Source organism: Sus scrofa, chromosome 2 (assembly GCF_000003025.6).
Source record: "Sus scrofa isolate TJ Tabasco breed Duroc chromosome 2, Sscrofa11.1, whole genome shotgun sequence".
Taxonomy (NCBI): Eukaryota; Metazoa; Chordata; class Mammalia; order Artiodactyla; family Suidae; genus Sus; species Sus scrofa.
In genome coordinates, this window is record NC_010444.4 from 41,664,989 (window position 1) to 41,692,282 (window position 27,294).

Sequence of the window (27,294 nt, forward strand, 5' to 3'; positions counted from 1 at the left end):
TGTGGATCCAAGCCCCTTCTGCGGCCTACACAACAGCTCACAGCAACTCGGGATCCTTAACCCACTGAGCAAGGGCAGGGATCGAACCCGAAACCTCATGGTTCCTAGTCGGATTCGTCAACCACTGAGCCCATGACGGGAACTCCGGGAACAGGAGTTTTTGTTTCCTGTTTTTTCACCTGACGTTGTCTCATAAGCTTTTCCCACTTGGGTACATGGACTCAACAATCACTTTTTCTTCTCTTTTCTTTTCTTTTTTTGCTTGGGCTCCACCCTCAAAGATTGTTGAAGCTAGGCTTCGGGAACCAGTTTTTTTGTTTGTTTGTCTGGGCTGAGTTCACAGCATGCAGAAGTTCCTGGCCAGGGATCGAACCCACACTACAACAGTGACCCAAGCCACAGCAGTGACAACACTGGATCCTTAACCCATGCTGCCACCAGGGAATTCCCAGCAATCATTTTTTCAGTGGCTGCACTCAATCAGATTAATTAACTCCTGTTACTGGAGCTGGACATCTACGGCCACCAGATTTTCACTATTTTGGCTGATGCTGCAGGACACATCTTTCCGCCTCAGAGAGATTTTCTGAAGTCAGAGATCGCCTGAGTCCTTCCGACCCTGAGTGTCTGTCCTCCCCAAGCTGTTCAGGGCCTCTCTCAGGGCCTGAGACAGAGCTGAGGCCTTGCCTGACAGCGTCCTGTAAAGGCTCTGAGCCTCAGAGCACCCTCAGAACAGGCTCATAAGGAAAAGGGCTACAGGAGCTTCTCAGATGTCTCCCTAGCCCCCACTGAGAACATATGCATTTATGCTCCATACCCTTAACTCAGGAAATTCTTCTAAAATCTAATCTGAAATCCCCCTTTCTCTTCTTTCTTTATAGAATACAAACTTTTTTGGCCATGGACCTGTGAGAATTTCTCCAAAAAGTGTAGGAAAGTATACTACTGTGTTTATAACTTTACCAGATTCTTAAACTCCTTAAGCCTGGCTTGTCAGGTTAAGGATACAACCTAGGGTGACATTTTCTCTTTCCACCCCTCCCGGCTGCCTTGCATGCTTTCACTGGATACAATTCCACAGCACCTCTTTTTCAACTTGGGCCAGGACCTGTTCTACCCATGCATCTGCTAGTCGCTGAAGGTTTCAATAATGTATTAGAGGCATGCTGGAAGGAGATGAGGGTGGGGTGGGGTGGAAATCTGAGGAGCTGGGTTCAAGATATGCTTCCCTACTTGTTGGCAGTGTGACTTTAGGTCGGACATGTAACTTCCCTGAGCCTCAGTTTCTTCATCAGAAAAGCGGGAGAAATTACTGTACTTGCAAGAGCGTTGGAAGACTCTGTGAAATCAAGGAGCACGCTGTAAAGCACCTATGAGCATCCTGCGCCTGGAACCACTTTTGAAAACATTCCAAGCCTCCCCAAGGTAATGTTCTCGAATGCTTTTACTCCTGGATGGGAACTTACCGCACTCTACCCCCACTAGTTCCCTTCTCCCATCTAACTACTTGCACCAGCGCCACGCCCAGGTAAGCCCACACCTCAGACCCCTGTCAGGGAGCTCACACTCGAGACTCCGACCGCGCCCACCAGAGACCCACGAGGACCTTCCTCTTTTCTTCACCCTTCATCCTCCCACCCCGACTCTAGCGTACCCACCCACCCAGCCTGCCTTCCCCTCTTCCGCAGCGCACGCGCGCAGCGGGGCACTCGGGAGGCGGCCCCCAGCACATCTGGGCGCGCGGGCCGCCACAGCTGGAAACGCCGGCCCCAGCGCGGCCCGGCGGGTCTGGCTCCCGGCCGCCCGCCGGGCCCGCAGGTAGCAGACCGGGGCGGAGTAGGGGGAGCGGGAGCGCGGCTGAGCGGGGCGGGGCCCTCGGGGTGGAGGCGGGGGCCTGACGGCCGGGCCGGGCGGCGGAGCGACAAGGGACAGAGCGCGGGAGGCGCGTGAAGCCAGCCGCAGCGGCAGCCGGAGCCCGCGCCGCCATGCCCCTGGCCTTCTGCGGCAGCGAGAACCACTCGGCCGCCTACCGGGTGGACCAGGGCGTCCTCAACAATGGTTGCTTCGTGGACGCGCTCAACGTGGTGCCGCACGTCTTCCTGCTCTTCATCACTTTCCCCATCCTCTTCATCGGTGAGCGCGCGCGGCGAGGCGCGGAGGAGGGGAGGGCGAAGGCGGGGAGGGAGGAGGAGGAGGCGCTGCGCTTTGCGGCCGGGCGGCCGCCGCTCGCCTCCTTCTCGGGGTCCCCTCCTCTGAGTTCTGTGCCGGGGTCCCGGCGCGCGCACACCTGCACAGCCCTCACTCCAGGGTACCCCTGAAACCGCACCAACCACATGGACGCTCCTGACCCAGGGGACCCCCCAAGTTTTGCCACTGCAGGGCCAGAGCTGGAATGGAGTATAGGGGTCTCTATACGCGCTGGAAAGGTCGCGAGGGGTTCGGGCTGCACCCTCCGCGGCTCTGTGTAAGGAGCCGGGTCACCCCTCCCCCCAAGGCACCCGTCTCCTCAGCCGCAGCAGGGCCCAGGGAGGAGGGCAGCCTGCGCCTCAGAGGCTGGGATGGAGGCCCTACAAACCCTATGCCTCCCCGGGGCTGAGCCAAACAGTGGTCAGAGCCTCTGGCAGTCCTGGGGTTCCACTCGCCCGGAGCCAGAAGAGGGTCCCCTTACCCCGCTAAGCCCACCGGGCGTGCGTGTCTCCAGAGCGCAGCTTAGGCTCGAAGCAAAGCACTCGACTCAGCAGCGACCCCGTAGGCCCCCAGAGCTCCTGTTTGAAAGCCTTCTGCAAAGTTGGGTGGCACCACCCAGACAGTCTTGAGCGCCTCTTTTCTGGGGTCCCCTTTATCTTCCCCAAGACCTCGAATGTCCTAAGCTGGCTAGCTCTGTCAACTCATAGGGTGTCCCTGTCTCCCCCAAAGGTGTTAATTCGCTCTAATGAAGAAGAAAAAAAAAAGCAAATCTTAAAATTCCTATACAGCTTTAGGGAAGAAAGGAAAACTGTCACAAAATTAAAAAGAGGAGGATGCTGCAAAAGCAAAAAGTTGCTAGTTATTGACAAAGACAATTTGAAAGGAAGCTCATGCTCATATGTGTATCAAAAATTGTGCTAGCATTTACACTGCTGCTCTCAACCAAATTGTTTATTTATGTGGTAATTTGTCATACAAGAGATCAACTTATAAAATGCACATGTGGGCCTCCATGGGTCCAGGCTTCATGCTGGGACCTTTAGTTCATGTGTTCCAGGCTGGGGTACTGTCATGCACAGGTGTACAAATGGGTACACTCCTATTTGCCACCATGGACCCAATGCCTATGCATCCTCCTGGGGTTCACCCAGCCTCCTCCAGGTGAGCTCAACTTCCCACCTCTTCCTGTCTCTCACTGCAGGATGGGGCAGTCAGAGCTCCAAGGTACACATCCACCACAGCACATGGCTTCACTTCCCTGGGCACAACCTGCGCTGGATTCTGACCTTCATGCTGCTCTTCGTCCTGGTGTGTGAGATCGCAGAGGGCATCCTGTCTGATGGGTGAGTGACCCTCAGAGGACCCAGGAGAGTGGATCTACTCCAGGGTGCTTCCTGAAAGGCCCAGGAAGATCTCCCAGCTCACCTGTCTTCCATGAGGCAATATCATTTCACTTGCTAATCAATCTAGCAACTGTTTACCCAACATCTGTGTGCCAGGCTCTCTGTGCCAGGCACTGGACACTGAGAACTAGGCTCTGCTCTCGGCGTAGCAGGGTGGAAGGAACCCATTTCTGCATGCCAAGGTCTGGTGAAAGAATTCTAGAGCCTGTCAGAGTGCCCCAACTCCTATAGACAATGCCTAGCCTCTCCCACAAGCTGTTGGAGTTACCTTCTTAAGAGAAAAAAAAATCACTCTTGCTTAAGAGCTTTCCTTGGTTCCCAGTTGTTTACCAGGTCTGAGGTCCACAGCCTGGCATCTAGTTTCCTCACAGAGCCCTCCCAGCCTCTAGCCTCATTCCCAAGGGCTTCCTCCCCATGCCCACCTTTCTGCTGGGCCTTACAGCATGCTTTTCACCCTCTGCCACAGCAGAGAAGGTATCATATGTTAACATTTATATCCACTTGCAGACTGTCTCCCCCTAAGTCAGAAAGGCCTCACAGTTGGAATCTGGGTTTTATTCGTCTTTGCGTTCACAGTGCAAGGCACATGACAAAGCTCCATAGATCTTCATTGACTCCTTAAGAGAGGGGATGAGATAATAGTTGCAAGTTAAGTACTCTGGGAGGATAAAAAAAGGCAGAGCTGGACACGCTTCATGGTTGCGGGGGCTTCTGAGCCAAATCTGGAAGGATGGCTAGGGTTCCGACAGGGCAGAGGGGTTCCTGAGAGGCAGGGCTGATGGGACGTGAGGGAGGAGGAACAAAGGAAGGCCACCGCAGAGGAAAGCAGGCAGGGTGGGAGCAGTGCAGCGGGGCTGAAGCGTGAGACTCTCGGCAGAAATGGAGGCTGAGAGCTGGAAATTGGGGGCATCTCCAAGAAAGCTTCAAATGCCAGGCTGTGTGTTTGGCTTGGATGTTGTCTGCAGTTTGGAACAGAAGAGAGATGGAATAAGCACAGCACTTTTAGGTGAGAACTTGAGGGGGTGTCCAGGACAGGTTGGAAGCAGGGAGAGGCTGGAGGTAACAACAGCACTTGAGGTGATTGTGGTAACCTAAGTGAGAGATGACTGCAGCTGGAAATGGTATGTCAGCTGCTAGGGATGCAGACAAGGGGGAGGTGAAGCGGCGATCTCACTAAGGAGGAATCGAAGAATCAGCAAGGCTCAGAGACTGCCTGGGTGAACGGGTGATGGAGGGTGCTGAGCATTTGGCTTTTTTTTTTTTTTTTTGTCTTTTCAGGGCTGCACCGGCAGCATATGGAGGTTCCCAGGCTAGGGGTCTAATCAGAGCTGTAGACGCCGGCCTATGTCAGAGCCACAGCAATGCCAGATCCGAGCCGCGTCTGTGACCTACACTGCAGCTCATGGTAATGCCGGATCCTTAACCCACTGAGCGAGGACAGGGATCGAACCCAAAACTTCATGGTTCCTAGTCGGATTGTTTCCACTGCGCCACTTTGGGAACTCTGCTTTTGGCTTTAATACCTGAGGTTGAGTCCCTCTGAGCTGGAACCAGACTGTGCCCCCATTCCACTCCTGCCAATGCTGGCTCCTGCAGCTGGACGGCAAGGGGATGGGATTGTCCGCACCCCCAACACACACACTCCCTCACCCTCTCACTCCCAATGTCCCTGCTTCCTGGCTTCTGTAGTAATCTTTGTGATAACTGCTTGCCTGGGACCTCCTCCTGATTATCAAAGCCCTCAGATGAGGGAGAGGACCAGAATGCATACTGCCACATAACTAGCAGGTGACAAGTCCACCTCCCACCTTCCATCCCAACACCTCTTCCAAAGCCACACAAATGCTGGAGCAGAGGGATGCCTTCTGAGCCCTCAGGCCAGACTAAGCTTACCAGGCTGTAAAGAACAAAGGGGGTTCCCATCGTGGTGCAGTGGAAACAAATCTGACTAGGAACTATGAGGTTTCGGGTTCAATCTCTGGCCTCTCTCAGTGGGTTAAGGATCGAGCGTTGCCATGAGCTGTGGTGTAGGCTGCAGACATGGCTCGGATCTGGTGTTGCCATGGCTGTGCCGTAGGCTGACAGTGCAGCTCAATTTAACCCCTAGCCTGGAACCTTCATATGCCACGGGTGCAACCCTAAAAAGACAGAAAATAATAATAATAAAATAAAACAGTGGTCTTCAAACTCAAATTTAGGGTAAATCTCATTTGGTGATTAATTACGATATCTCTTACTTCTAGGGCTTCTTTTCTTCCTTTAGGTATTATTTCTGTGTGATTCTCTGAATTCAGAAAAACCAAAGCCTTATAGATTAGTGAGGAATTTTTTTTTTAATACGGAATGTTTTCCCAGACCACCATACACTGGAAAAAAGCCCTATATAAAAATTTTACCTAATTTCTTACCTAATTCAGTGTATATTATTCAGTAAAGTGGCCAGAATCTATTTTATTTATTAATTCATGTCATAATATTTATTTTGGTTATGGCTATTCATATTCTTATTTCATCTTATAAAATGTTTATCAGGAATTCCTGTTGTGGCTTAGCAAATTAAGGACCCAACCTCATCTCCGTGAGGATGTGGGTTCGATCCCTGGCTTCCCTCAGTGGGTTAAGGATCTGGCATCATGGCAAGCGTAGCATAAGTCATAGATGCAGCTCAGATCTGATGTTGCCGTAGCTGTGGTGTAGGCCACAGCTGCAGCTCCAATTCAACCCCTAGCCCAGGAACTTCCATATGCTGCAGGTGCAGGCATAAAAAAAAAAAAAAAAAAAAGTTTATCATTTCTACCTCCTGTTGCAAAAAAATGAATGTATTTAAACAGTGTCATGATAAGGGATCTCCGTTCCCAGACCAGGAATTGAACCCAGGCTGCAACAGTGAAAGTGCTAGATACTAACCACTAGACCACCAAGGAACTCCCTGAAATAACATTTTAGATGTCACTTAAAAATGTGTGAGGGGGAGTTCCCATTGTGGCTCAGTGGGTTACAAACCTGACTAGTATCCACGAAGATGGTGGTTCAATCCCTGGCCTTGTTCAGTGGGTTAAGGATCCAGTGTTGCCATGAGCTGTGGTGTAGGTTGCAGAGGCAGCACGAATCTGGCATTGCTCTGGCTGTGGCATAGGCCAGCAGCTACAGCTCCAATTTGACCCCTGGCCTGGAACTTCCATATGCCGCAGCTGCAGCCCTAAGAAGTCAAAAAGAAAAATAAATGTATGAGGGATGGAGTTCCCATTGTGGCTCAGCAGGTTAAGAACCCAACTAGTATCCATGAAGCCGCGGGTTCAGACCCTGCCCTCACTCCGTGGGTTAAGGATCCGGCATTGCCACAAGCTGCAGCATAGGTTGTGAATGCAGCTCAGATCTGGTATTCCTGTGGCTGTGGTGTAGGCCAGCTGCAGCAGCTCCAATTTGACCTCTAGCCTGGGAACCTCCATAGGCCATGGGTGTGGCCCTAAAAAAAAGACAAAAATAAAATTTAAAAATTAAAAAAATTAAAAAATGTATGAAGGAGTATAGTTTTTCAACATTATTTCAAGGAGTACAGAGTCAAGAGTTTTGAAGGCCCCCTGGGCAGAGTATTGGTTGTTCCTAGTTTCCCCACAATGTCTTGTTCCTCCTATAACAGTGTGTAGACCTTTTGCTGAGACTGTCCACTAATCAAGGCTTGAAAAAGAACAGTCTCATTTAATAAGAAATCTGGAGGCCACTTTTTTAGTTGGTGTGGTAGCTTACTGATGGCATTGGGAACTCAACCTCTCATATTTCTGTACCATCCTCTGTGTGTCCACTGTGTCTTCTCTCATAGTCACAGGATGGCTGCCCAGCTCCAGGCATCACCTAAGCAAGGGAAAAAGGGGCATGTTGTCCACAAGTCTCTGTTTTAAGCAGGAAATCACCTACTGACATTCCTTACATCTCATTGGCCAGAACTGGGTTATATGGCTACTCTTGAACCAATCACTGGCAAAGGGGTGTGATATTGCATGACTGCTTAAACCAATCACCGCCCACTCCCTGGGGCTGGGTACATTGCTGCTGGAGTAAACTCGCTCTTCTATCAAGGAAGGAGGGGAACATGCTGTTTGGGGAACAGCCCACATTGCCTCTATGCTGTACCCTAGGCCCACCAGACCACTTGGGGTCCCTGCATTGCTCTCCTCATGTCCTTTATCTTCTCTGTTGAGCTCTTGTGCATCTTTCGAAGTCCAGCCTTGTGCCACCTCCTCTGTGAAACTCTCCCTGGTTGCACACCCTCTCCTGTGTGCTGTCAGCCTTCTGTCCACCTCCAGTACCACTTCTCTAGGCTGCTTAGTCAGACAATTACCCCTGAGCAACTGTTACCTATTGTCAGATTCTCAAGGGCAGGGACCCTTGGCACACTGGATAGAAGGAGCAGGGCAAGGAGTTCCCATCGTGGCTCAGTGGTTAATGAATCTGACTAGGAACCATGAGGTTGCAGGTTCGGTCCTTGGCCTTGCTCAGTGGGTTAAGGATCCAGCATTGCCATGAGCTATGGTGTAGGTCGCAGGTGCAGCCCGGATCCCATGTTGCTGTGACTATGGTGTAGGCCAGTGGCTACAGCTCCAATTAGACCTCTAGCCTGGGAATCTCCATATGCCGTGGGAGCGGCCCTAGAAAAGGCAAAAAGACCAAAAAAAAAAAAAAAAAAAAAAAAAGGAGCAGGACAAGCAGGGGCAGCACAAAGGCAGGAGATTGGAGGAGGCCTTCTGAGAATGGAGGGGATCCTGACATGGCTTCAGTAGAAAGTGCAGGCTGGGCAGTGCTGGAAAAATGGCTTGAGACCACATCCCTGTGCCTTTGGGATTTGCTGTCTCTTGAAGGGGGCCTGGAAGGACATGACCAAAGTCAGTTAAGGTGAGATTCCTCACCAGTACTGGGGAAGCCTGAGTTCTGGTAGAGAGCCCTGGATCCCTGTGGGGCTTATCACCAGAGCAGAGCCCACCCACCAAGGCCTCTGTGAGTTAAAGTGGGTGGTGGTGGGGGGGAATTTCCCGTCATGGCTAAGTGGAAACGAATCTGACTGGCATCAAACAGGTTCAATCCCTGGCCTCCCTCAGTGGGTAAAGGATCCGGCGTTACCGTGAGCTGTGGTGTAGGTTGCAGACATGGCTCAGATCCTGCATTGCTGTAGCTGTGGCGTAGGCCGGCAGCTGTAGCTCTGATTAGACCCCTAACCTGGGAACCTCCATATGCCGAGGTGCAGCCCTAAAAAGACAAAAGACAAAAACAACAACAACAACCTAAAGTGGGGAGGGGAGGAGTTCCCGTCGTGGCGCAGTGGTTAACGAATCCGACTGGGAACCATGAGGTTCGGGTTCGGTCCCTGCCCTTGCTCAGTGGGTTAATGATCCGGCGTTGCCGTGAGCTGTGGTGTAGGTTGCAGACGCGGCTCGGATCCCGAGTTGCTGTGGCTCTGGCGTAGGCCGGTGGCTGCAGCTACGATTAGACCCCTAGCCTGGGAATCTCCATATGCCGTGGGAGCGGCCCTAAGAAATAGCAAAAAGACAAAATAAATAAATAAATAAATAAATAAATAAAGTGGGGAGGGGATAAGCTGGTACTGGCTGCCACCATTCCCAACCCAAGGGAGGAAACCCAAACAGTGACTTCGGGCTTGTCACAGCCTCTCTATGCCTTAACCCTAAAATGAGGAGACTGAGAGTACTGAGTTCATGGGATTTTATGAAGATGAAATGAGTTAATCCACATTGGATGCTTAGAACAGTGCCTGGCACTGGGTAAATGCCCGACAAATATTGACTGTCAGTGTTGTAATTACACCGCTGGGAAGGGCAATGCTGACTTACGCTGTTCTTGTTAAATGTGGCTGTTACAAAAAGAGCTGTGGTGTCCAGGCCCCCGTATTGCCCAGGGGACCCCAGGGCAGAGACTCAGCTGCCTTCACTCCCAGAGAAATGGTTCCAGGCCAGAAGCTTTTCAGCTGCCACTGCCAAGGCCAGCTTCCCTGTGCCAGATTCTGCAAGCGTGAACCCAAGGAGACAAGGCCATGAATTTCAAAGACTGAACACCAAGCCCTCATAGCATCTCCGTGTGGACTCTCGGGCCCCTTAGTTCAGGCGCGTTTGGGGTATGGGTTGGGTAGGGCTGCCAGCATGTGGTATGGGCTGTGTGTGTTTCTGGAGGCCCTACTGTGTACTGAGCTCTAAGCACAAGGCTTGGGCTGCTCTGTTGGGGTATGCAGCCGTCCACAACTCTCTCTCTCTTTCTCTCTCTTGCCCCCATCTCAGGGTGACCGAGTCCCGCCATCTCCATCTGTACATGCCAGCCGGGATGGCGTTCATGGCTGCTGTCACCTCTGTGGTCTACTATCACAACATCGAGACGTCCAACTTCCCCAAGCTGCTGATTGGTAGGGAAGGGGGAGGGGTGGGAAGGCAGAGGGGGTAGTACTTGCATTGGTTCCTTCAGATGTTTGCTGAGGTCTGACCATGTGCCAGGCACTGTTCTGGGTGCTAAAGGTTCAGAAGCAGAGAAGGAAAAAAAATCCCTGCCACTGTGGAGCTTCCAGCCTGGCAGAGGAGACCAACAGGCAAAGACAGTAAACAAACAAATAAGTAGTGATAAGGGTCTGAAGACCATGGAGCTGAGTGAGGGGTAGAGTGACAGCTGCATTACTGTCTGTATAGGAAGCTCAGGGGAGGCCTCTGATGAGAGTGAGCCTGCAGATATGTGGGGAAAGATGTTTCCATGCAGATGGCACAGCAACTGCAAAGGGCTTGTGGTGGGAACAAACGTGGCAGTGAGGCCAGTGTGGGCGAAGCCAAATGAGCAGGAGGAAGAATGGTAGGAGATGAGGTCAGGGGCCGGGAGAGGAACATGGAACATTCCTAGGCTTTGGACCTAAGTGCCCTGGTGAACAGTGGTATTAGTAACTGACATGGCAAAGGAGCAGGAGTTGGGGGTGTTTATGCCATGTTGATCTTGAAACCGCCAACTCAGGTGTCAGGTGGGCAGACAGATCAGCAAGTCGGGCTTTCAGAGGAGGTCAGGGGCAGTCAGGGGCTTGTAGGTGGCATCTAAACCTTGAGCCCATATGGGGTCACCTGGAGAGAAGAGAAGGGCCCCAGGACCAGAGCTTGTGGTTTGCCGATGTTTAGAGAAACCCAGGAAAGAGTACCCACTTAGACCTTTTGACACTCTGTGGCCAGGGTCCCAAGCAGAAACAATAGTGATGACTATTTTGACATTTATTGAGTGTATACTATGTGCCAGGCTCAATGCTAAGCTTTGTCCATGCATTATCTCACTTAACCCCTCCCTCTTATACTGTTGCTATCCCCATTTTACAGATGCAAACACTGAAACTCAGAGTGGTTGAAAATAAGATCAGTAAGGAGTTCCCTGGTGGCCTACCAGGTTAAGAATCTGGCATGGTCACTGCTGTGGTTTGGATCACTGCTGTGGCGCAAGTTCAGTCCCTGGCCCAGGAATTCCACGTGCCACAGACGTGGCCAAAAATAATAATAACAGTGACCCCTCATTTAGCACCTGCTAGGCATTCAGTCTTAAGCATTTTACATATATTAACTCATTTAATCCTTACAACAACTCTATGAGGTAGGTACTATTATTATTTCCCTATTATAGATCAGGAGAACAAGGCTCTTAAGTTAAATGGTTTGCCCTAGTCTCCCCAGCTGGTCAAGGGGCAGAGCCAGGTTTAGATCCTGGGAGTCTGGCACCCAAGCAGGCTCTTTAAAAGGCTGAGACTTCATGTCTCAGGGTCCACAGACCGTGCTTAAGTGCAAGGTATAAATCCGCAGATCTGCCTCTGTGTGGGGCTCAGTCTGCATGTCTAAGGCTGGGGCTGCAGGTCTGACTGTTAGGTTGTGGTCAGGCTGTGTGTCATTAAGTCAGACTATGATTTTTAGGAGTCACAGTATCTAATTGACATCTGGAGTCTGTGCTCAGCCAAAAACAGCACAGTGTGATGAGTGGGCAGAGGATGTTTCCCAAGCTAATCACAGGTCTGCCTTCCTGTGTGAGGTGGGAGCTGGGCTCCATTGGGATCATCCAGGTGATGCGCCCGCCCCAGGCACCCCCCTGTGAGTGTGGTTGGGGGACTGGGAGGCAGCAGGCGGAGAGATGTTAAATATAGGCTTCAGAGAGCATCCCTCACCAGTATCTGAAGCAGCACCTCATGTACAGAGACCCCCTCATTAACCACCAGGGCCTGGCTGACCAGTGCCCCTAGAAAAACCCTGTCTGATCATATGGTGAGTTCATTTCTCATTCTCCAGAAAGCACACAATGTTCTCTTCATTTTTTTTTTTTCTTGTTGGCTGTACCTGTGGCATGCAGAAGTTCCTGGCCCAGGATCCAACCCCACCACATCTATAACCAGAACCACAGCAATGACAACGCCTGATCCTTAACCTGCTGAACCATGAGGGAACTCCAGTGTTCTCTCCTTAAAGCACAAATTACCACCCATGGATGGACCAGTCCTTTTCCAAGGAATAAGAACTAATTCCCTCTATTCCCCTTTTGTAGAGTTTTGTTCTTCACAGAGCCAGAAATTCTAGAACAGGAAAGAGTGAAGAGGATTCACCCTATGAGCTGCAGGGCAGTGCGTATTAGGGGAAGAACTAGCCTTCTGAAGAGGCTATTGTCCAGTCCCAGGTCTGCAGTCTTGCAGACAGGTGAATTGTGATGCTGTTTACATTGTCCCTTGCAGTAACCTAGATCCTGGCCAAGGTAAGATAGGAGGTATTCTATGAATAAGGCATGTTTGAGCTGAGAACTGAAGGTTAGGTAGGAACTAACTGGGAGAAGGGATGGGGGAATGCTTCAGACAGAAGCAGCAGCATGTGCAAAGGCCAGAGGCAGAAGAAGCAAAGCACATTAGGAAATCTGGCAAAAAAAAACATGGGCTGGAGTACAGAGAGCAGAAGGGAGCTGAACTTTGAAGGCCGAGTGACAGGGAGCCTGCACCAGGCAAGACCTTGAAAGCCACACCACAGGCCTTGGTCTTTATTCCAAGGGCAATGGGAAGCCATTGAGGATTGGTGTGTGTGTGGTGTGTGTGGTGTGTGTGTACATAACATAAAACTTACCATTTTGACCACTTTTAAGTGTACAGTTCACTGACATTCAATACATTCACATTGTTGGGTAACTATCACCACCATCCGTCTCCAAAACTCCTTCATCTTCCTATTAAACAATAACTGTACCTATTAAATAATAACTCCCCTTAAAACCCCTTGAAACCACCATTCTATTTTCTGTCTCTGTGAATCTGACACTTTAGACACCCCATATACGTGAAATCATACACTGCTTTGTCTGTTTGTGACTGGTTCATTTAACTTTGCATAATATTCTGAAGGTTCACCCATATTGTAGCACATGTCAAAATGTTTTTCCTTTTTAAGGCTGAATAATATGCCATTGTGTATATACACCCCATTTTGTCTTTCCATTCATCCATCATCAGGCAGTTGGGTTGCTTCCATCATCTGCTTATTGCAAATAATACTGCTGTGAATATGGGTGTGTTGGATCATGTTTGATTAAACTCACTGCTTTGCGGAGTTCCCGTTGTGGTGCAGTGGAAATGAATCCAACAACTAGTAACCATGAGGTGCAGGTTTGGTCCCTGGCCTCACTCAGTGGGTTAAGGATCCGGTGTTGCCGTGAGCCCATGTGGCTCGGATCTGGTGTTGTTGTGGCTGTGGTGTAGGCTGGCGGCTGTAGCTCCAATTCCACCCCTAGCCTGGGAACCTCCATATGCCGAAGGTGCCACCCTAAAAAGACAAAAAACAAAAAAAACTCTCACTGCTTTGGGGCAACTAGATTGGATGTGGGCAAAAGGGGAAGCATGGTAACCCTGGGAAGGCTTTCAAGGTCCCCCAGGGAGACAGGATGGTGGCCACTCAGATGGATGGAAGTGAATGGATTCATGATAATTAGAGGTAAAACAGAATTTAGTAAGAGGTGGGATGTGGGGCTGAGGGAGAAGAAGCAGAGGTAATGGGAATTCATGGTTTAAAACTCACCAGCAGCCCCTGTGTCATACCACTTTCTTTCCTCTCTCCTGTTCTCAGACAAGCACTAAGCTTTTGCTGAGCGCTGCTGGGTCTGGCCACAGGCTGAGGGCTCAGCACTGTAGGGTGGGACTGTGGAAATAACCCCAGGCTTAGTCCTGGGTCCACCCCTAACTTGCTGTGTGACCGTGGATAAGACACCCAGGCTCTCTGAGCCTCAGTTTTACCATCTGGACAGGAATAGTAAGTCTCTGCCTAAGTTATAGGATTGTTAAAAGATCAATTCAGACTGTGTCTATTATGTGTTAGAGGCAAGACCAATTTGAGACGTATTTTCAAGTCTTAGCCTCAGTAGGAAACCCTCACAAAGGGCCAAAGAGGTTCTGACACTGAGATAGTCTGTCTGGGGGAGTATAGGTATGGAGGCAGAGAGATGGTCTGCAGCTGGGGGACTCCTTGTGACCTGGAGACCAGACCCAGTTTTGAAGGCTGAGACCAGAGCAGATGTTCCTGCCCTCTTTCCTAAGGTTCTCACCCAGGGACCTGAGAGAGATGGCATTTGCCCCTCCCCAGGCAAGTTCAATATATGGACCTAGTTTCCAGCCCAGAGCCACGCTGAGGAAGACCCCAGCTTTTGTCCCCAAGAGATGCCCTAGCACTCATGTCCAGGCCCACCTAGGGACAAAGGGCAGGCTGGAGGTCTCCTTCCCTTTTTGTGGTTCCTCTAGGGAGGCGCTCTAAGGACTTAGGCTGACCTTATGTCATATACGAGGTCATATGTAGCATATGTCATAGAACATATGACTCTATGGAGTAAGGGAGGGAAGGCCTGTCTGTGCTAAAGCGCCCCCTAAAGGACGATATAGTTACTGCTGTCTTTTGTCATTGCCAGCCAACTGTGGTTTATTGGTGGATATGGAGGAAGAAGGAGTGGGTGGGAATTTAGAGGACAGGTTCCACTGAGAGCTTTGATGTTTATGGTCTCAGATCTGAGATCTGGAGATAATAAATATAGTAACAGCTGATAATCCAGGGAGCACCCACTGCGTGCCAGGCTCACTGTGCTAAATGCTTTCCATATATTGCTCCCACATCTGAGGTAGTACCATTATTATCTCCATTTTATAACGAGGAAACTGAAGTCTTAATGGGTTAAATGACTTATCCAAGGTCACATAGCTATTAAGTCACAGGCTCTGAGCCCAGGCGTATTTGGCTGCAGGCCCAGCTCAACCTAGTATAGGCACTGCCTGGCAAGAATGTGACTCACTTTTTTGTATGCCTCACTGCCCAGGATCCTTGAGGAACATCATCAAGCTGTAGTGGACTCTGGAAAGTGGCAGGGACCTATGCCCCCATCCCCTGTCTGTCACTAGCTTGCAGTGAGCTTGGCCAGGTCACCTCCTCTCTCTGGGTCTGTTTCCTCCTCTGTAAAGTCAAAGGGCTGGATTGAAGGACATTTCAGATCTTCCCAGCTTGGAAACTTCACAAGGAAGCCATTATAGATTGGAGCCTAAATGCATGGGCTCCAGCACTAGGCTAGGCCAGTTCTGCCACTCAATGGCTGCGTGACCTTGGATCACTTACCAAACCTTTCTGAGCCTAGATTCTATTGTCTGTTAAATTGGAGGTGGTGATAGTAGTTCCCTCACAAGGTTAGTGTAAGGAATAAATGAGATAAATATGTTTAAAGTGCTTACTTGGCACTATGCCTATAACAATTAAATTTAAGAAATAATTTTCCTGTTTTCTTCTTATGTACTGTAAAGGAAAATTTGACTGACCGCCTTTGACTTCTAAGTTTATTATTAGTTTTGAACATGCCTATCCTGAATGTTTTAATGTATGTATATCCACTCAAAATTACACATTCATATGTTCACACTCACAGACATCCCTGTCATCTGCAGTGTGTAAGCTCACACCCATAACACCTGCTTGTCCACACATGCACCTCCTCCCTGACACACACATCTTTTTGCTCCCTCCACACACTTGCACGTGCATAAGTGCAAACACAAATAGGTGCACACACATCCCCTGCGCTCTTGCGTCTCCTCAACAGCCCTGCTCATCTACTGGACCCTGGCCTTCATCACCAAGACCATCAAGTTTGTCAAGTTCTACGACCATGCATCGGCTTCTCGCAGCTGCGCTTCTGCCTCACGGGGCTGCTGGTGATCCTCTACGGGATGCTGCTCCTCGTGGAGGTCAACGTCATCAGGGTGAGGGTAAGCAGGCCACTCCTGGGCTGCCACCCACCTGGGGACACGCCTGGGCGAGGCCGGGGCTTCTGACCAGAGTCCTGCCCCTGGGTATGGGCCCCCACCCTGCTTCATAGCCAAGCCCTAGGAGGAGTCAGCTCATTTTACCTGCCCCCCCCCCAAAGGAGCGTTGAGGCCAGTGGGAGAAGGTAAATTCATCTGGCCCCACTGCCCTCTACCCCAGGCTCCCAGTGGGAGAGGTGACAGCCGAGGCTGTAGGATTCGGAGTTTAATCCTTTAGAGAGGAAATAAAAGCTTCAGGTACTGGCTTCTCTGAGTTTGTTTGATTTTTTTTTCCCCCTGAGGTCAGGGGAATTTGTTTTATTTTAACGTATTCGTGTAGTTACACATATGAATGAGTACATGTAGTAAATGTGGCTCCATGCATGTCTCTTTTTTTTGTCTTTTTAGGGCTGCACCTGTGGCATGTGGAAGTTCCCAGGCTAGGGGGTCAAATCAGAGCTACAGCTGCCAGCCTACACCACAGACACAGCAATGCAGGATCTGAGCCTCGTCTGCGACCTACACCATAGCTCACGGCAATGTCAGATCTTTAACCCACTGAGCAAGGCCAGGGATCAAACCCGCAACCTCATGGTTCCTAGTCGGATTTGTTTCCACTGCGCCACAACGGGAACTCCTTTTAAATCATTTTTGCTTATTCCCTTTCCCTCTCTGAGATTCATACCTTCCCCACCCCCAACCTTTCCCTCCCCAGGCAACCAGATTAACTACCTAGTTGTGTCCTTCCATTCTTCATTTTTGTTAATACCACATACTTGTATCTGTTCAGGGTTTTCCTCAACACATGCAAGTATTTTTTCCTCTTATATTCATTTTATTAAAATGTGGTCTTTATTGTACATAGTTTTTCATATCTTGCCTTTTTCATCTAATAGATATCTCTTAGGACTCCCTACGTATCTAGCATGGTTAATTTAGTTTTCTTAATGGCTGCATAATATTCCATAATATGGATGATCCATAATTTATTCAGCTATTACCCCACTGATGGACATTCACTTTGCTGCCAAGTTTTTGCCATAGTGAATAATGGTGTATTCAACACACTTATATCTTTATATATTGCTGCTTCTACTTCTACAGGGGAAAATCCAAGGGGTGGAGTTGCTGGCTCAAAGGCTCTGTGTATTTTAAATTTTAATTGGTACTGCAGATTACCTTCCAGAAATGCTGCCATCTACCAGCCATAAATTAGAAAATACTTTCCCTTCCTCCTGCCAACAATGGGAGCTATAGCTATTTCTAATTTGGGCCGGTCTGATGAGGGTGAAGTGCTACTTTAATTTGCATTTTCGGAGTTCCAGTCATGGCTCAGTGGAAACGAATCTGACTAGCATCCATGAGGACACAGGTTCGATCCCTGGCCTCACTCAGTGGGTTAAGGATCTGGCATTGCTGTGAGCTATGGTGTAGGTCACAGATGCAGCTCACATCTGTCATTACTGTAGCTGAGGCATAGGCCAGTGGCTACAGCTCTGATTTGACTCCTAGCCTGGGAACCTCCATATGCCATGTGTGGCCCTAAAAAAGCAGAAAAAAAAAAAAAAAAAAGCATTTCTCTACTTTTGGTTGGTGATTTGCAGGGTACAGAGGCCTTCTACCTTTCCTGCCTCCACAGACCTTCACAGCATCTCTGTGATGCAACTCCCCCCCCTTTTTAGATGAGGAAACATTTTAGATAAGAGTTGTCCAAAGACACCTTGCTAGTGTAAGTGGAGGAGGCAGGATTCGAACCCAGGTCTACATGGCTCCATGTTTTAAAACACAACCCCTACATGAAACATGGTGGTGTCCTCAGATTTGTAGGAGATGATATATAGAAGATTCCTGCTCTTCCTCAACCCAACCCAGCCCAGGGGATTCCAAGTGGACCTCAATGAAGAGCTACAGGTCAAGAGGCCCTGGTGGCCAAGAGGAGTTGGGGGGATCCTTTTTCTGGGAACCATGGGCCCCATCTGTCAGAGGTAAACGGTGGAATGTCATGACCCTAGATCTTTTTTTTTTTTTTTTTCTTCTTGGTCACGGCCTTGGTGTGCTGAAGTTCGCAGACCAGGGACTGAACCTGCGCCACAGCAGTGACAATGACGAATCCTTAGCTGTGAGGCCGTCAGGGAACTCCACCCCTAGATTTTTGCCGGGACAAAGTGGAGGGTGGTGAGAAGTGGCACTTACCCATCCCTGGTGGTGCATGTGCCCACAGAGATATATCTTCTTCAAGACGCCGAGGGAGGTGAAGCCCCCAGAGGACCTGCAGGACCTGGGGGTGCGCTTCCTACAGCCTTTTGTGAACCTACTGTCCAAGGGCACCTACTGGTGGATGAACGCCTTCATCAAGACTGCTCACAAGAAGCCCATTGATCTCCGAGCCATTGGGAAGCTGCCCATTGCCATGAGGGCCCTCACCAACTACCAGCGGCTCCGCGAGGCCTTTGATGCCCAGGCGGTCAGTGGGGGCATGACCACACCCTCCATTCCCTGGCCCTCTGGTTTAAGAGTCACAGATGGGGACCTTAGAAAGCATCAGGTCAAACCCCTGATGGGACAGTGGGGAAACTGAGTCCCAGGGAGGGGAAGAGGTTTGCCCTAAGTCATCAGGGACAAGTCAGGCCCAAAGACTCATAGGACAGTCACAGCTGGAGGGTCCCTTACAGTTCAGGTCATTTGATCTAACATTTTCATTGTCCATATGGGGAAACTGAGGCCCTGAAGGGAAGGAATCCTCCTGGATTCCTAATGCCCTGTGCTCTTCCTTTTGGAGCTCATTGACTGTAAAGCTGGGAAATTTTACCCACTTCAACAGCTGGTATGTTAGTGGCCTGATCCTTACAATAACCTTATGAATTGTGCCAGGCAGGCATCTCCCCATATCACTGAGGAGGAAACGGAAGCCCTGAGAAGGACTGTGACCTCCCCAGAGCTGGCCCACAGCTGGTTCCCTGACTCCCAGTCCAGTGCTCCTTCGCTCCTCTGCCCTAGCATCAAGGGGAGACACTGAGGGGACAGAGGCACTGGACTGGCATATGCCACTCCCTCCTTGCAGTACTGTGCTCACCGCATAATCCCCAGCTAGCTGTGTGACCTTGATCCATCATCTGGCCTCAGTTTCCCCATCTGGACATGTTGCCATTAATGGGACCCACCACATGCTTGGTGGTTCTACCTTTTTGCAGCAGACATGGTCACTGGGTTTCCCCAGGCAGCAGGAGCCAAGGGCTTCTGGGTAGCGGGGAGCTGGGTCCCACTGTGCACGAACCCTAAGTGACTCTGACCTGCCATGGGTCTCTCTGGGCAGCAGAAGGACACACAAAGCACACAGGGTGCCCGGGCCATCTGGCGGGCCCTCTGCCATGCCTTCGGGAGGCGCCTGGTCCTCAGCAGCACTTTCCGCATCCTGGCCGACCTGCTGGGCTTCGCTGGACCACTGTGCATCTTTGGAATCGTGGACCACCTTGGGAAGGAGAACCATGTCTTCCAGCCCAAGGTAGGCTACCCAGGGGTAGCGCAGGGCAACCCCTGCAAAGTTTTCACTCATGGGTGAGAATGGGCAAGACACATACGTGTGTGAGTGGTGGCTGCACCCAGGTGGCTCCACACTGCACCACGCGCTTGGCAATATCCGCCTCCAGGAGATGGCCCTGCACCTGGTCAATAAAAATGCTAGAAAGTGAGCTTGTGCCCCTGGAGGATTTATGGCACCCTGTTCTTTTCCCCACACCCTCATCACCATGGTAGCTCTTGGTTACTTAGTCATTCAGAAAGTTGCAGGAAGTGCATTTGCCTATCCAGTGTACGGAGCCTATTTGTTAGCTTCATGGTTCCTAGTCGGATTCGTTAACCACTGAGCCATGACAGGAACTCCTAAAATTTCTTTTTAAAAGAGTTCCGGAGTTCCCGTCATGGCTCAGAGGTTAATGAACCCAATTAGTATTCATGAGAACTCGGGTTTGATCCCTGGCCTTGCTCAGTGGGTTATGGATCCAGCGTTACTCTGAGCTGTGGTGTGGGTCGCAGATGTGGCTCAGATCCCACGTTGCTGTGGCTGTGGTGTAGGGTGGTAGCTATGGCTCCAACTCAGCCCCTAGCTTGGGAACCTCCATATGCCATGGTGCAGCCCTAAAAAGACAAAAAAAATTAATTAATTAATTAAAAATAAAAAAGAAGAGTTCCACGTCCTTAAAATATTTGAACCCCATTGGCCTAATTGATACTGAATGGTCTTTCCAGCTCTAACAATACTACAAACTGAAATTTGCTGGACAAAAAAGGAAATCTTTCTAGGGGTTTATTTTCTTTCCTTGGGGCAATAGCAGCCACTCTGGGGGTGAGGGGAGGACTCCATTTTTTCATCATTTTCTTTGCCGCCACTTAGGTTTAGATGGTCACACAATGAAGAACTTTTCACCCCTAAAAGACCCAGAATCTTATTTTCCCAGCAAGAAATCATTATAACCTTTTAACCACAAACAGTCCAAAAATGAGCCAGGATGTACCAACTAGGGATCTGATTACTAATTTACGACTCTCCCTTGTGCAGTTATTCATCTCGTGGGCTCCAAAATTGCAGATAGCATTTAATCCTCAAGAGGTTCATATGAATTTTTTCCTAGAGATATAATTAATCAGCTGAGCACTTTTGGCTAGGAATATGAGACGCTCTAAGTTTGTCTGCTTTACTCAGCAAGTGTTTTTTGAACCCGACTACGTGCAGACCTGGGTTAGGCTGTGGGAATACAGAGGTCACGGTCATGGTCATGATGAGGAAGATTAACAACAATAACGACCATGTATTGACTGCTTAATACATGCCTGACTGTGTGCAGAAGTTATCCATGCATTATCTTATTTCATCCTGAAAACAGCCCTTAAAGGCAAGTGGGTTTTTGTGGTTTGTCTGTTTTGGGAATGGCGTTATGGAGATATAATTGACATGCCATCCCCATTTTACAGATGAGAACTTGAGGCTCAAAGAGCTTAAGTAACTTTCCCTAGGATCTCTCAGCTAGCTCGTGACAGAGTCAGGATTTGAACCCAAGTCTCTTTCACTCCATAGTCTGGGCATTTACAGTCATAATGCTAAATTGACCACTATTATCAAACCATCACCTCTGGCCCCAAAGATTGTGAAACCTGATGAAGGGGAGAGAAATCTAACTAAATTTCTTGTGTACCACGTGTTAAATATTACTACTAGGCGGTAGATACAAGGAACTATGGGGAGGAGTGACTAACTCAGCTAGTGATCAGGACAGCTTCATAGAGGAGGGGTTATTTGAATGGGGCCTTGGCAGATGAATAGGAGTTGGCCAGGCCAAGATGGGTAGATTTTTTGTTCAATCAAGAAGGTGAAGACTATTAACTTTGAAATAAATTTTATGAATACTTTATGGTACTTCACAATTTTTCCTGTTTTTAAAATATGCTTACATAATACATCAATTTCTCAATAATAATTATAATAATAATAAACTTGGGAAAGCCTAAAAAAAAAAGAATGCGAGAACTCTTTTTGCTAATTTAGACTTCATTGGCTTTGGAGACCACCTCTGGCTTCTGAGCTTCTGAACTTTATTTGACCCAAAAAGAGGGAGGAAGACACTGCTTCTCTTGTCCACAGGAGTGTCACTTTCAGCTTCGGTCTTCCCGTAGGTGGCCCCTAAATACTCCACATTGATATACCTGCAGCAGGATGGAAGCAGTTGTTAATATTAAGGGAAAGTGACATTGGCCAGAGAGCCCTTTATCAGCTGGTCCACATTGTCGTGGTCTTCCTGTGTTTCCCAAAACTCTCAGGCGAGTCTCTTAAGAGCTTTGAGGCCAGATGTGTCCAAGAGATAGTGAGAACAGCACTTAGAATATTAGTTCATCTGAATGTTAGCTTTGCCTTCCCTTTTCTCTCTGTTTATATGCAAACGCTGGGCTGGGCTGCCCTCTCATTGGAATGCTCTTGTCTCAGTTACTTGTCAGCACATAAATCTCCGAGACAGATGGCCCTGCCTCAGTGGCAGCCGGTCTTATCAAATTTAATATTTGTTCCCTGCAGCCCAAATACAATCAGCAATTTACAGACATAGAAACAAGAGTTGAAAGTAAATATAGTCTCCAGTGTCAGCAACAAAGAGTCCTCAATCGTGTGGTTGCCTGGGATATGGCTTAATTCTCATTTGGGCTTCTGGGCCCAGAAAATGGGGAAAAGGGGTCGCTTATTGAAGTTATTTGGTTCACCCCCCCTGCCTCCCAGTGGCTGTCACCCAGAGAGACAGGTGCTATCCTGGTCTTTATGAACCAGGAAAGAAGGAAGCTCTCTAGCTCCATGTCACAGTGTTTAACAACCCTCTCGGTGAGAAAGCCCTTCTTTCCGCTCAGTCCGAATCCTTCCTGCTACAGTCAGCACAGCCGGGCACCCAGTGTTCACTGTTTTATCAGTGGCTGTCCTGTCCTCTCTTCCCTCTCCAGGATACTCACAGTTGGTAAGAATCACACCGCCCTTGGCATCTTCAAGGACAAGCATTTCTTAATTCTTCTTTAATTGCTGGACGTGTCATACGGCCTGCTAGATCTTTGACACTCCTGTCCCTGTGTCACTCCCCAGGGAAACTTGGGACCCAGGTGGCACACGACCCATGATAGGTTTTTTCCCAACCCCCTCTCCCGCCCAACCCCCACCCACAATCTGTCACCTGCCATGGATGCCACTGATCTGGCTAGAAGGCAAGGGAATTGGATTCATAAAGAACTGCTGGCATCTGAAACCTGCCAGGACTGCTCTAGGCTGTCAGCTGAGCGGAGAAAACAGCCTGGGCTTGATATCAGGGCCAAAGTTTCACATGGCCTCTAAAGCTCAGTAGGAATCGTGTGTAGGTTAGTGAGTGTATGTCTGTTTCTGAATGGGTTCTCCTGGGACCTGCTTATGATTCTATATGTGCGTCTTTCTATTTGTCCCTGTGTCTCTCGATATGCCTCTTGCCTTGCGAACCTGTGTCCCCATTTGGGTGCCCATATTTGTGGCTATCACTGAGGGTGCTTTGAGAACTTACATGCATTTCTGTGACTGTAATGTCAGCGTGTGGTCTGGTCTCTTCATGACAAGCCTGTGTGGCTATTGTAATCTGGCATGCCCCACGAACCCCTTCTCAGCTGCCAAGATGCATCTCCAGAGTCACCTCCCCCAGAGGTAAGTCTTAGTCTTACCTCTGCGGCAAATTCCCTGTATGCTCTTCAGCAGTCACTCACATTCGGCAGGCCTCAGCTGGCTCAACTGTAAAATGGGGAAATGTATAGCTTCTCTAAAATGTAGATAGGAAAGAAGATCGTACACACTGATTAATTTAAAGTATATTTATTAAGCGCTACTGGGGAAACTCCTGGAAACAAATACCATTTCTTCCCTGAGAGCTTGTGAAAATGTGAGACAAGGGCACCTGATCTTTTTCCAAAGCATTTACCAAATGTCAAGTTGTAGTTCCTTGGCTCTTCCTCTGCAGCCTTCAAGGTGCTGGGCAATGCTAGTGCCCTCACAGCCATTAGAAGTGTCCCAGGGCCTGCTTTCCTTGGGCAGCATCTCCAGCTGCTGCTGCTGCTGCTGCTGCTGCTTCAGTTGTTTGTTTGTTTGTTTGTTTGGCTTTTTAGGGCTGAACAGAGACATACAGAAGTTCCCAGGCTAGGAATCGAATTAAAGCTATAGCTGCCAGCCTATGCCACAGCCACACCAATGCCGGATCTAAGCTGCGTGTCCAACCTACACCACAGCTCATGGCAATGCCGAATCCTTAACCCACTGAGCAAGGCCAGGGATTGAACCACATCCTCATGGATACTAGTCAGATTCTTCTTTGCTGAGCCACAATGGGAACTGCCATCTCCAGCTTCTTAATCAAAATGTAGCTCTTCTGGCCTCTATCCTTTTATGCTGTCTCTTTGAAGAGAGATCAAAAAATGACCCAGTGACCTATACCTGCAAGCACATTTTCACTTTAACAATCACAAAATTCTTGAGCCAAGGAAATACAGTTTCTGACCCTAGGGTGTGTGCTTTTTGGGGAGAAGGGGTCAAGGCTTTGCCTTTACGGCTACAAAAAGAGAATTTGTTGCTTTGCGAAAATGTGCAAATATTGATAAGCGCACTTAACACGTACCATCTGTAGTCTAACCAATGAGATCAGTTGATCTTTCTAGCCCTCATTCTTTAACCTATGTGCTTTTTCTGATCATTGTGACACAGAAAATGCCTGCCATTCCATGCTGCCTGAGAGCTTTCATGATGATTGGTGTTCTTGGTTGCACAGGGTTCCCATGAGTATCATAATATACCTAACCATCCCCTATGGCTAGATAGTTACATGGATTTTGGTACTCTCCCCCTGCTGTAATCCAGAGACGGCACATCTTTGCACATACAGCTGTTTCCCTACATTCAATTATTTCCTTTGGGAGAAATGTCCGTGATGTGCTTTGTGGCTTTGAAAGAATGGATTCCATTCTCCAGAGCTGTCTCTCTGCAGAGACTGGTAGAACAGAAGAATTCCAAGGCATATTAAACAGGACTGGGTTTTTTCCAAGTCCGGATGCCTTCATTTTTGACCCAGAACCAGCCCGGTGGGCATGTATTGGTCCCCCACAAGTCACAAGCTTGTAACTGACAAGAGGAGACTCAAAGCCAAAAGGCTGGAGAGGCTTAGGTAGTGGATCTAGGGGAGTGTTTTGGGCATCACACAGGTTCACGTTCCCATGTTCTCCTTTACTGGCATGTGACCTGGGGCAGCCACTTAACCATGCTGAAACCCCATTTCCTCGTGTCTGTATCAGGCTAATAATGGTACTCTTCTCACTAGGGTGTTGTGAGCATTGCAACTGATAAATATTGTGTCCTGCCCCTTGCTTCCTTGTGAGGTCACAACTCAAGCCCTGCAGCCTAATTTTAAGGTCCATTTTGCTGTTTCTAGCCACCCCCATCTTCTCTCTTCTCCCCCTCTGCCTTTCCATGTGGTACTTTTATTTTATTTTATTTTATTTTGTCTTTTTGCTATTTCTTTGGGCTGCTCCCATGGCATATGGAGGTTCCCAGGGGTCGAATCAGAACTGCAGCCCCCGGCCTACACCAGAGCCACAGCAACGCTGGATCCGAGCCGCGTCTGCAACCTACATCACGGCTCACGGCAACGCCGGATCGTTAACCCACTGAGCAAGGGCAGGGACCAAACCCTCAACCTCATGATTCCTAGTCGGATTCATTAACCACTGCGCCACGACGGGAACTCCCATCCATGTGGTACTTTTAACAAATGAGACAGAGTCAAGGGCTTCATGTATCCATAGAGCCTTCCTCTAAGAGATCTCAACTCTCCCTGTGTCTGCTTCCTGCTGTGCCCAAGAACAAAGGAGCTCTCTGTCCCACAGAGCAAGGGAGATAGAGTCATAACCAGGACCAGCTCCATAGAGCTGCGAGGGCTGGTTAAAAGTTTCTGTTGAGGAGTTCCCATTGTGGTGCAGTGGAAACAAATCTGACTAGGCACCATGAGGTTGCAGGTTCTATCCCTGGTCTTGCTCAGTGGGTTAAGGAACTGCATTGCCGTGAGTTGTGGTGTAGGTCGCAGACGCAGCTCGGATCTGGCATTGCTGTGGCTGTGATGTAGGCTGGCAGCTGTAGCTCCAATTCAGCCTCTAGCCTGGGAACCTCCATATGCCGAGGGTGTGGCCCTAAAAAGAAAAAAAAAAAAAAAAAAGGCTCTGTTGAACTGAGAGCCAAGATTGCTTCCACCATCAGAAAGCTCTGAAAGCCCTGTATCCTGCCTGCAGGAATTTCTGATTCTAGGGAAAGGACCCCGCTTAGAATCCTGACCCTTTCAGCCTGATCCTGGCCATGACCGTGGCCTCAGGCTCCTTCTCATCACTTTGTTCCCACCACTCCTTACCCTGCGACAGCAGCTCCCACACCCTCCAACTCACTTGCAAAGTTCAGGGCTGAGTCTCAGCAAGGGGAGACCGTGTCTTCATGGAAACATTGATGGGACTTTGCTGGGAAGCAAGGGACTGAATCAAGATCAAAGATTTCCTGGGAGCTGTTGATGCTGAATTTAGAAACTGACACGCTGTTGTTCTCTGGTATCTTTAGCAACACAGTCAAAACGGTTGTTGTCCCCCCCCCCCAACTGCTTATCATCTGAGATCTTGCTGAAGGTTCAGGAAGAAAGTCTTACATTTAAAAGGAGGTCCCAGGAGCCCACAAGACTGGGGTGATGGGTCTGCAGCAGTCAGTTATAGGCTATGAGTTCCCATCTCTCGCCTGCAAGCTCTAGTGCCATGTTTTCCACCGGCTTTTCTCCCTAAAAATTTCTACAGTGCAGGCTGCCAGGGACAAGACCGCAGCTAATTCCATTTTTGTAGCGAGGAACACACATGGGGGGATCTATTCTAGCAGTTCTAGTTTTGGCTGCTCTGTGATCTGCTCCATGTCTTCTTGTCCCATTCAGAGTGAACTCGCCCAGGCCGGGTGGCCACAACGCTGAGAGTCACCTTTATGAGCCTGCGGTTAGAACTGGGCCACATTCTGTTCCCATGAGTGGGCTTCCCTGTAGTTAGAAGACTGTTGAGTCTGATTTTTCACCCATCAACAGTTGCACAAGGCTTTGCAAGCATGGGGGTGGGGAGAGAGTCCTGTAATAATGGCCGCTATGGCCCAGAAACAGGTATGAATGGCAATCATTTTGCTGGCAATGATAGCCACCTCTGAATTTCTCTTTCTCCAACAGACGCAATTTCTCGGAGTTTACTTTGTCTCATCCCAAGAGTTCCTTGCTAATGCCTACGTCCTAGCTGTGCTTCTCTTCCTTGCCCTCCTACTGCAAAGGACGTTTCTGCAAGCATCCTACTATGTCGCCATTGAAACCGGCATTAACTTGAGAGGCGCAATACAGGTACTTGAATGATGACTTCTCTCACTTCACCCTAAGAACCGCCTTATTTGCCCTCGTGGACACTCAAGAATGATTTGGCTGTGCATGTTTGTCATTGTTACCCTTTAGCAGTGTTTTGAAACAATAGCCACTGATGAGGCCGCGTTCATAGCAGAAAGGGTCTGGGGCTGGACTTGGGAGATAGAGTGATACTAGCCCTCGTTCTGCCTTGGAGTGGATCGGAGATGTCACCTGCTCAGCTCTGAAAGGAATGGACATCACTAACCAGTCACAGCACTCTTGCCCGCTGAATGCAAGTGCCGCCTCGAAATCTTTCTGCAGATACTGTTCCAGGGCTCAGCTAACAGTCTTCCTAGTGTACAAAGAAAGAAAGATGTTTGATGTACCAGGACTAGATAGCCTCTAAGATCTATTTGCCTTCTTGAATCATGGGTCGTCATGAGAGAGACTTATCTGGCCT

General features: G+C 49.2%; 1 protein-coding gene across 1 annotated transcript in view; it reads left to right on the forward strand.

Moving 5' to 3' along the window:
• The window catches only part of ABCC8 (ATP binding cassette subfamily C member 8), an 87,651-nt gene continuing 62,342 nt past the window's right edge, over positions 1,986 to 27,294 (forward strand). The window contains 8 exon segments of the mRNA XM_005661102.3: positions 1,986 to 2,133; positions 3,389 to 3,530; positions 9,875 to 9,996; positions 15,702 to 15,767; positions 15,770 to 15,867; positions 18,125 to 18,367; positions 19,217 to 19,405; positions 26,670 to 26,834. Coding sequence (XP_005661159.2) covers positions 1,986 to 2,133; positions 3,389 to 3,530; positions 9,875 to 9,996; positions 15,702 to 15,767; positions 15,770 to 15,867; positions 18,125 to 18,367; positions 19,217 to 19,405; positions 26,670 to 26,834 — 1,173 coding nt within the window.